At 49.0% G+C, this 10,199-nt stretch overlaps 2 protein-coding genes across 4 annotated transcripts; one reads left to right on the top strand and one right to left on the bottom strand.

Moving 5' to 3' along the window:
• Positions 1-172: 172 nt before the first annotated feature.
• uspl1 (ubiquitin specific peptidase like 1) lies at positions 173-4,993 on the bottom strand. 3 transcript variants are annotated; one of them, XM_088398384.1, is made up of 10 exons: positions 4,846-4,993; positions 4,341-4,504; positions 3,743-3,865; positions 2,965-3,673; positions 2,798-2,896; positions 2,599-2,728; positions 2,394-2,519; positions 2,160-2,320; positions 1,732-2,036; positions 173-1,647 (listed from the first exon to the last, which is right to left on the bottom strand). In XM_088398384.1, exons 2-10 carry the CDS (start codon positions 4,476-4,478, stop codon positions 601-603), a joined length of 2,838 nt encoding a protein of 945 aa, XP_088254510.1. In that variant the 5' UTR covers positions 4,479-4,504; positions 4,846-4,993; the 3' UTR covers positions 173-600. The 3 variants fall into 3 exon arrangements, with proteins under 3 accessions (XP_088254510.1, XP_088254509.1, XP_088254507.1); XM_088398383.1 differs by having other exon boundaries at positions 2,599-2,896; positions 2,965-3,409; positions 3,446-3,673; XM_088398381.1 differs by having other exon boundaries at positions 2,599-2,896.
• Positions 4,994-6,188: 1,195 nt separating this feature from the next.
• Positions 6,189-10,127, top strand: LOC148386565 (high mobility group protein B1-like). The gene is made up of 5 exons (XM_088398423.1): positions 6,189-6,344; positions 7,916-8,101; positions 8,734-8,879; positions 8,964-9,138; positions 9,271-10,127. Exons 2-5 carry the CDS (start codon positions 7,955-7,957, stop codon positions 9,415-9,417), a joined length of 615 nt encoding a protein of 204 aa, XP_088254549.1. The 5' UTR covers positions 6,189-6,344; positions 7,916-7,954; the 3' UTR covers positions 9,418-10,127.
• The last annotated feature ends 72 nt before the right edge of the window (positions 10,128-10,199 follow it).

The raw sequence follows: 10,199 nt of genomic DNA, 5'->3' as shown, positions 1-10,199 counted from the left end.
GGAGGTGGTGGTTGCATGTGTGTGTGGGGGATCTTAATTTATAACAAACAGAATTGTAGTTTTGTTTTTGAAAGTAACAATGATACCTCTTAACCAACAGGTGGAACAGCTGCCTCCAAAGAAAAGCGGCGTGCTGCCAACACTGCTCTGATTGAGGTGAGTTGTAGACATATTGCGGAGTGTAAACGTTACTGTACTTTATTCAGCAAAATTACATCAGGATCGAGTTGCTTTTATAGACATGAATTAACTATTTCAAATTGCAATCAATCACCTATGAAAGAAATACTCAGAAGTGCTTCACAAAATAAATTAACATTTAATACACTAACCAGCCACAAGCCATTTTGGCAGAATAGGGATAAATTGTCAAATGCTAGAGCGACACACATGGTTGAATATTTGTTATCCTCTACAAATAATGACTAATACCGTGGCTTATTGAGAGTCGTTACATCACCATAAACCTGCCTTATACTGCCCCCAAGTGGTCTTACAAAGCAGCACAATGTATAACAAACAGGTACCCTAAATAATTGTATTTCTTAGTTTCTATGAACTAGAAAGGATCCAGAGTATTTCCGGGTCAGGTGTGTGTTCCTATGAGAGTAAAAGTTCCAGTTCTCTGAGGGTCTCATCCTCCATCGCTTGCTGAGCCTCCGTTGCCACCGGCGTCATCGACAGCAGCTCGTCCAGGAAATTTTCAGCTTGCACTGGCGGCTGTGGGGTATTGGGAGTCCCATCTTGGCAGCAGGCCAGCACGTCCAGAAAGCCCGAACTGTCAGGCGAGGGGAGCGGCAGGTCGGCCGGCAAGGCGGAGGTGCACGTGCTGGAAGAGCTGATGCTGAAAGGCGCCGCGCTGTCAGGCGCACGTGCCAGCAGCTGATTGAGCTTGGCCAGTTTCTTCTTCTTGGCCTTCAGCTTCTTCAGTAGCTTATACCGCAGCGCTTCCGTGTCGCCAAGGATGGCGGGCGGACGAGGGGTGAGAGACCCCGTCTGGCTTTGACTATGCCAAGTTTTCTTTGGAGACGATGGCGGCGGGGATCGGACGGCGGCACCGAAAGCGCCAAACGTCTCGGCGGCCTTCAGGGGATGCCCGTCGCTGTCCTCTGTACGTAGCGGCTGAGGTTTGGGAGCGGGCGGCCTCCTGGCGGGAGTGGGTGTGGAATGACTGGGAAGGGATTTCACACGAGGGACAGGTGCAGGAGGGGGCTTGCTGATGCTTGGCCTCTGATTGGCAAGATGTTGGCTGATCAGGAAGGACCAGCGGGAGTTGTAGTTCAAAGGTGGCGACTGTGGTCCAGTGGAGGATTCGGGCGACGCCCTCTGGACAATTTGTTGCGGCGGGTCGGAGGCTTCAGCGGGTGCGGGGCTAGCTTGGATCAGCGTGCCACCTTGAGCTGGGCAGCTATCTCGATCGTTGGCTTCCTGTGGTGGCGCCGTGTTGGCCTTAGCATCCTTTTTGTTGCGTTTAGGTCTGACTTTGGAGATTCTGCTGCTTCTCCTCGGACCTTCTTTCAAAGCGGGGTCATAATCGGGATCTTTGTCTGTGGGGTCGCTGGACTGGATCAATTGCGGAGGGTCTTCGGAGCTATCCGGCGTGCAGTCCAGAAGTGCTTGGTGATCCGTCAGTGTGTCGGCTCCGACCTGCAAGCGGAAATGTTGTGAGCACTCGGTTCAGTCGATTGGAGGAAAGTGAGTTCTCACAGAATAAGAAGTTTTCCAACCCACCTCTGTCAGGGTGAGCGTGACGATGTCGTCGTGGGACAGCCCGTTGAAGGCGCTTAGCAGCGTGGCGGAGCCGATGGACACGTCGCCGCAATCTCCCACCATCGAGGCGTTCTCCTCTCGATCCAGAACTAAGCTTTGGGAAGGCGGGGAATCCGGCCGCGTACTGGATGGCGAACACGCTTCCGAGCCGATAGAATTGTCCTCCGTTTCCCAAAACAGAATATGCATTTCTTGAGCAGGAACGGGCAGCTTGGCATGGAGCGCGCTCTGTGGGTGCTTCAAGTCATCAAACTCGAGCCAGGAGCCTGAAGAACAAGAAGGAGCCAAGTTCAAACGAGAGCAAGCTCAACTTTAGATACAAGGAGGGCGACTCCAAGAGGACACCCAAAAAAAAAAACTGTCGTACAGAAACGGGCTTGTCTGCTTACCTTCGGGTGTGCGCGTCCAGGCCACAAAATGCTCCACCCGCCGATCATACTGGATGAGCGCCGTGACGGTGTGCGTGCGGCCCTCCAGGTTAAAGGTGAACGCGTCCACGTCGCTGTGCGGCACGCCCTCCACAAAGTGCAGCGCCAACACCGCAGCCACCCTGCAGCAGCGCCACATATCAACAGGTCAGCAAAAAAAAAAAAAATTTGATTGGCACCGATTTAAGCACTTACCGTTCCAGCTTCATGCTCCTGCGCTGATGGCGGGCGCCGCAGGCGTTGCACGGCCCCAAGTGGGTGGCGCGCAACGGGTGCCAATCCGGCACCAACTCGGTGAATGTGGTGAGCGTTTTGGTGACTCTAAAACGAGTGAAATGCTGTTGAATGTTCATTTTTTCAATCTTCAGATGACAGATTAAGAAAATGGACCTGAACTGACCTTTCCCTAGTAACCGTCTTGCACTCTGTGCACTCAAACTCCCAGCGAAAGGTGGTCCGGAAGAGAGGCTCCGCCCACGAGTCGGCCGCCAGCAGGAGGGGCAGAGCGAACACGGGACTTTCCTCCTGGCCTATGCAAAACAGCAGGTGAGGATGTAGTGACATTTCCTTCAAAGCTCCAAAACGAAGGCGGCGCTTACCGAGTTGGCAGTGCAGCCGCGGCTGCAACAACTCGAAGACAGCCGCCCTGAGGCTCTGCAGACGCTCGTCGGTGCGGCACTGCACTCTCGCTTCACCATCTACGCGCAGAGAGAGATGTGAGTAGAGTCCCTTTGGGCAAAAAGTTTCTTCTGGCGCCATCACTCACCGCTTTCTGCTTGGAGGGTGCGGCACACGCTGTTATAGCCGTTCATGAGGCGCCAGATGGCGGCACGCTGAGGCTCGTGCTGGGCTTTGCGCCTCCTCAGGCTCTGGCAGTTGACCAGTACCACAAGCAGGACGTCCAGCCAGCACAGGTTGTGAGCATTCTTCCAGAAGAGATGCCCCGGCGTGCCGCTTTGGGCCTTCCCCGCCGCACCGACAAGTTCGTCGACGGATTCTTCGCCAGTTTCCGCCGTTATGTCGACGCATCCTCCTGGAGAGCTGACGGCTTCCTCGCGGGCGTCTACAGGTTCCCCCGGAGAGGCAATTGATTCTTTGGGAGCGTCACCCGGTCCCTCGGGAGCCCGGTCGGACGAGTCCAAGTCGCCATTGTGCTCATCTGTCTGTGGCGTCAAGTTCAACGAAGAAGGCGGCTCTTCCTCTGGCGGCCGGCACTCACGTCCAGAGGCGGGCGTTTGATAAGGAAGGCAGCCTTGGGGCGGATGAGACCCCCCGCTGGACAGCTCGTTACAGTGGCCATTTTGAAGCGAGCTTCGTGCATATGACTGGCGGGAGCGCAGACGCTTGGCTTTGACTTCCTCGCAGTCGTCTTTGTTTGACAAAGTCTTTCTCTTCCTGTTGCCGGCTGCCGTCTCCGACGGGATCAAACTCGACAAAACATCCTCCAGAGGACGGCCGACCAGAGGAAAGAGGCACTGTGGAGAGGAGCCCAAACAGGATTAGCGGCTAAATTACAAATGTTGACAGAGCGGCCGGCGGCTGACCTGAGGCTCAACGCACAGCGTGACCGTTTCGTGCAGGTTGAGGCGGTACAGGCGCAGGGACGAGCGCCGACCTTTGGAAGCGCACCACGGGCATTGGTCCAGAGACGCTGCCCTCTCCTGGACCTTGCAACACAGCATTTCAGGAATTACCGACAGATGCAAAGGTATTCCAAGCCTTCTCTTTGTGAAAATGTAACAGCTCGAGTCTGTTTAAGAGGTCTCATTCATAAAATATGAGTATCAAAACACAATATGGGGCAAAAATGTGCTATTTTGGTTGCTAGCGTGTTATTCATAAGACCTTTGTGTGGTACCTTTTTGGAAATTCTAGAATAATCATAAGCTTAGGAAAATAGTTATGCTTCACACACTTTTCATATTCCGCTAAAATTGAACCTTTCGCCTTTTACCAAAGATTTCCATATTGTCTTTTTGATCTGTCTTCTTTAAACGTGTTTAATAAGCCACGTCAAAGTCCAAGATTTCTCAGACTATAATTGAGAATGGCACTGTTGATCACAGTGGTGGTCAACCACAATTCAGCTTTGCGCAGGTGACAAGCAAGTTGAGAGGAGAGCAACCAAGGGCTCACACTGACTTTTCCCAAATACCCCACCGGTGGGGAGGCAAGAGCCCCCGAACCGGCGTCTTCACCAGGCATTGCTACAGCGCCGCTCCTCCCAAGGTCCGCCGCTGCTGCTGATGCTGCCCGCTGCCATTCCAGCAGTATCACCATGACAACCTGGCTCACCTCCCAGGTAACTAGAGGATAGTAAGTAACAGAAAGGCAATGAGACATTCAATAGTTGGACATTCAAAAGTCACATTAACTTTACAGGTAATCATAGAACGAATGAGTTGTCCTGAGTGTACCTTTAAGTAGGTTTATGATTGACATCTACTCTACAACCAACTAGAAACTTGCCTTGTGTTCTTATCACCTACCATAAAATGTTATGAACCAATATATATCGCACTTTTGTCTAAATAAGACAAAGAGGGCGTGCTGCACCTGCCGGTTAGCATGCTAGCACGCTAGCACGCACGCGGCAGTACGAGTCGAAGCCTAGTAATAAACAAAAGCAACTTCAAATAATACATACCGTTAGAGCTTTTGAATTAAAAGTCGCCAAACTCATCCTCAAATAATGAAAATAAGCCGGCGTGTGGAAAAAGTGCCGAAAGCAGCCTTGACCGATTTAGTCGCGCTGGAAACGTCGTGCTTCCTGTCGCGTGTGCCACACTATTTATATTCCCTGTCAAACCACGATCACTGACGGTTTGTTCCACAGTGATGACTTTGACGTCGCTCCAAAACGAGCATAGAAGATTGTCATGGCAGCAGGGATCTCAAATTTGCGTTCATTTTCGGGCTGCAATAAATAACTAGATATCAAACTTGAATTTTTTTTATTTTTTTTTGTTCTGTGTGCAAGGCTTTCAAGAAGTTTTCCCAAAGTGACACCAAGCGGAAGGAAACGTTAACCTGCCTCCCAGTCCCAGCGACATATTTTGCTGTGAAGAAAAAACTTGATGACAACGACCAATTTCAAGAAAAAACAGGAGACGGAATGTTTTTTGGTGAGCACAGGGGCGATGCATCACGGAATCAGACAACGCCCCCATCGCCTATCCCAGATGAGACCCTTTTTTTCCTCATCATGACGAATCAAAAAATTTGCATATATTACAATTCAGGCGAGCGCATTAGCATGCGCAAACATCAGCCCGCATCTATCTATCTATCTATCTATCTATCTATCTATCTATCTATCTATCTATCTATCTATCTATCTATCTATCTATCTATCTATCTATCTATCTATCTATCTATCTATCTATCTATCTATCTATCTATCTATCTATCTATCTATCTATCTATCTATCTATCTATCTATCTATCTATCTATCTATCTATCTTTTCTTCCTTAATTAGGATTGTGGATGAAGCTCATGGGTGGCGTGTGTGGGTGACTCAGGGCAAATGATGGGGTACCCGATGGAGTCTGGACTGGTCGCCATTCAATCACAGGACACGGTAAGCCTTCAAATCAATTCATTTTTTATTGCAGAGTCATCCCTTCCTTTTATTCTTTTTTTTTACACAAGTATCTGTACTCCGACTCAAGTACAGAATGACAATACTTTAGCCACCTCAGGTCTTTTGTGGAAAGAATAGATGGTAGCCAGGGGTCTCTGTGACTAGGGTGCGCCCCCACGGCGGGCTCAACTCCCGGCCCGATCGCTTCGCCTCTTCCACTCGGTCACAGTGGAGAGAAGAGCCGGGCAAACCCTCACGTTGAGTACACAGTAGCAGCAGTGCGAGCAGCTCCGGCGTGCTCTGCTCCCACACAAATATTTTCATATCCACGCGCCCCCGGAAAGCTCCGTGACGTCGCAACACCATCTACCAATCACCGCTCGTCTTCTATTAGGACAATGAAAAGTCCGCGGCCAATCAGCGGAGCGTCAACCCGAGCGCCGACCAATGGCGTGGGACCTCCGTCGAGAGTAATGTTAGAGAACGGAGGAGTGAAGATACTGCGTATAGCCTCACACAACAGCCATTGCCGTGCATTGAGAGCCCAGTCACAGTCGTTCGGTAAGTACCGCACGCGGCAGCATTTTGAGGCTTTTAACACCGGGACGCGCGGGGCGATCGGGAATAGCTGGCCTCCCACTCGGCTTTGATAGTTGCTCGACGTCTTGTCGTGTCAAAATCGCAGAAAAATAGACGACAAATCCAGGCAGAAGGTTAAAGAGTGGCTGGGACCAGCCGCGGTGGTAAATGTGAACAAATCGAAATATTCGCGTCGGGCAAACTCGACGGTAAACTGCAGATTTGACCAAGGCGAAAAATTTTAACAAATTTTCCGATGTCGCGTGTACAAAATGGAGTTTGGATGTCTTGCGGTTGTCGCGTCCAAAAATCCGAGAAGAAGATCTCGTCATTGGCGACAATGGTAGTAGAATCGCCGTTAACGTTATCCAGCGCCGCAAGTCAGGGAATAAAACCATGACGAAAATGTAGGAAAAGTGAAGAAAAGAAAGAAAGGCGTGAAAAAGACACCCGTTTGTGTGTTTTTCGACTCCCTTGGCCTTCAAAATGGTGTTTAGGGGAAAAAAAAGAAAAGAAAAAAGGACGAGGCTCCTCGCAAGCTGCGCTTTACTGTAATGGCTGACTGTATTCGCGTAGGAAACAAGGCGAGCGTCGCGCACAACGGCGACAAGCAACTTTTTCCAAGCGGCTTTTTCCGCCCGCGGAACACGCAAGCGATGCGCCCGACAGCGGCGAATACTAGACAGGACCTTCGCGGTGCCGACAGTGCCTCACAGAGCTCCGTACGGCGCGGCGGGACCGCGCTGCGGGCGTCCGAAGCGAGCCGAGTCTCGGGCTGCCCCCGCCGCCACTGACACAAAGAGAAGGGAGCCAGCCAGCCATATTCCCTCCATGAAGACGAGAGCGGCCATTAGGAGCCGTTCAAACGCAAGCCAATGCAAACCAATGGAAGAGGCTGCCGGTGAAGGAAGAGCACCGGGACAGCGGGCAGCGCAACGAAGCCATCGTCGGGACCCCGAGAGCTCGCGGCAGGGCGGAAGGAGACATTTGAGGGGCACTTTCTTTCATCGCGAGGCCATTTTCACAAAATGGAAGAAGAAATAACGCTGCCGTCGTCGTTGTTGTCTGACCTCTTTTTCCGACCTGCCCGAGCGTCACGACCACCAAACTCGCCGACCACTCCTCCTTTCACGCAACTTTCCGCCGCTTTTTATGGCGACATTTTAACAAATAATAATTAAAAATTAAATTGAAATTTAAAAAAAAAATGACATTTTTTTTTCTTTCGAAAAATGAAGATTTGCTGGGACAAGAGTTTTATAATAAATTAAACCTTTTATGTGTGGTTTGTTTTCTTTTCAAGTGTGTGATGTGAGCGGAGCCGGATTTGTTTTGATCGTAGCTTCGCACGTCAACGCAAAGAAATACCCGCATCACAAAGTGTGTTTATGTGTGCGCGCTTTGTTCCGCGCTTTAATGAATACGTCGCCATAATTAATGAATACATATTTCCATTATCAGACCAGTTGCGCACCACCTTTCCCCACCCCGCAATCCATCATTCATTATCGTCCACATTAGACGCACTTCTAATTGCCATTTTCGGCTTGCAGATTTAGTGTTTGGCTTCAGGTGTTTTCCCGCGGACCACGATGAGGAGAGACCGGTCCAAGCCCAGGGGCAAGATGTCCTCGTACGCCTACTTCGTGCAGACGTGCCGGGAGGAGCACAAGAAGAAGCATCCCGACGCTTCTGTCAACTTCTCCGAGTTTTCCAAGAAGTGCTCAGAGAGATGGAAGGTACCAGAGCGACCGCGCCGCTGGGTCCATTTGACATGCGCTCGCTGAATGATTGACAGTTTTTTTTTTTTTTTAACTGGCTTGGATTTGGATGGCAACATTTAGGATTTGGAATTTGGCAAAGATTGCTGCACTTCAAATATTCTGTGCACCTATTTTAACTTTTTTTAGGGTCAGTGTGATCTTCCCAGAATATTATATCAGGGATGGGTAACTGGTATGGATGGCTCGGATTCATAAATACATTTAAATTCGGGGCAGGCTTATTATAAATTCAGTGCAGCAGTGGGCCCCACATGTAACTTGCATAGTTTAAAAATTTGGGGGGGGGGTCGGTTCACCCAAAAAAATCTCATAATTTTTTTAATGGGTTTAATAGAAATCAAATGTTTTTTGTCATCCATCTGGTTAGAGCATTGACCAACCGTCGTCAACAGTGACAAGTGACACATGTTTGTATGCATAATTTTAAAGTTTTGAATTGCTCATCATTTTGACTTAGTATGCGAGAAATATATTTAGTGCATTCTGCAGCTAGTCTGTTTTAAACTTTACTACAAAGGTTGTCAGCACAGTGTTTGCTAAAGTATTGTGGCTAAAGGTTTTCTCTTTGCTCTACTCCCACGTGGCAGACCATGTCGGCCAAGGAGAAGGGCAAGTTTGAGGACCTGGCCAAGTTAGACAAGGCTCGTTACGAGCGGGAGATGATGAACTACGTGCCGGCCCACGGAGGCAAAAAGAAGAAGTTCAAGGACCCCAATGCCCCCAAGAGGCCCCCGTAAGTGAGACCGCTCCGCCCAAGACAGAGGAGATAGACCCTCGGGAAAAAAATTTGCAAGCTAACGGACCACTCTTCTCACAGGTCCGCCTTCTTCATCTTCTGCTCCGAGTATCGCCCCAAGGTGAAGGGCGAGACTCCCGGCCTGACCATCGGCGATGTAGCCAAGAAGCTGGGCGAGATGTGGAACGGAACCTCGGCTGAGAACAAGCAGCCCTTTGAGAAGAAGGCGGCCAAGCTGAAGGAGAAGTATGAGAAGGTGAGACCGCACCTGTGTCCCCAAAATGATATTTTTTATTAAAATAAAAAAGTTTAAAAAAAATCATTCATCAGAGATGCCCAAAAATTGGTCTAAGAGCATAATTGGTGACTAATCATTGTCACGTTTTAGGACGTGGCGGCGTACCGCGCCAAGGGCAAGCCGGGCAGCACCGCCCCGGCGCCCAAACCAGCAGCCAAGGTGGTGGAGAAAGACGATGACGACGACGATGACGACGACGAGGAAGATGACGAGGATGAGGACGAGGATGACGAGTAATTGCGGGCGGCGATGGTGATGATGTCGTTTGTAAAGCATTTAAGATGCCCCGTGTACACACACATCACTTACAAAAAAAGCAAATCCATTAGTTGCATCTGAGGGGCGAGCGAAGGGGTTGGGGGGGGGGGCAAGCTTAAAATGCAGAAAGAGGCTGTGTATATCACTTGTTTTTATGCTGTACAGTTTGTTTCTCCTTTTTGTAAAGTTAACACTACACGTCTGGTGTCCGTGTCCTATTGCTTTTCTTTCTCCTCTGAATCCTCGTCCGGCGGGTCGAGGCTTACAGTATTTAGCTTAGCTAGATGTGCACAGCACATAAAAAAAAAAATGACAAATGTTAGTGTTTCTGGGGTTTTTTCTGTGTTTTGATTTTATCGCCGTTGACGTATCACTTACTGATCTTGCGTACGTACCACTGTCATAGCAACATGAGAAGATATGGGGGGGTGCCTCGTTTATTGTTAAAGTTTAAATTGCTTCTGATGTCAATAAACATTTTTTTTTAATATGTGTTTTTTTTTTTATTTCTGTAACCTGTGTTCAAAAACTATGTAGCAGATTGACAATGAAATGAAAGAGTTTTTGGACACTATATAAATGGTAGACAAATTTAAAAAGCTTAAGTTACAATGTATGTGAAATATGCAACTTGTATATTTAACATATACATTCTTTTAATAAAGTTTATTCTATCATTTGATAAACCACCCATTCTTGTCTTTCCGTCCAGTTTAGTCAAGTACACGTAAAGTTTTCTGAGTTATTTACACAAATGGAAT

Source organism: Syngnathus floridae, chromosome 15 (genome assembly GCF_059516105.1).
Source record: "Syngnathus floridae isolate MCC-2025c chromosome 15, RoL_Sflo_1.0, whole genome shotgun sequence".
In the NCBI taxonomy this organism is placed as follows: Eukaryota; Metazoa; Chordata; class Actinopteri; order Syngnathiformes; family Syngnathidae; genus Syngnathus; species Syngnathus floridae.
This window is presented reverse-complemented; position numbering and strand designations above follow the sequence as displayed.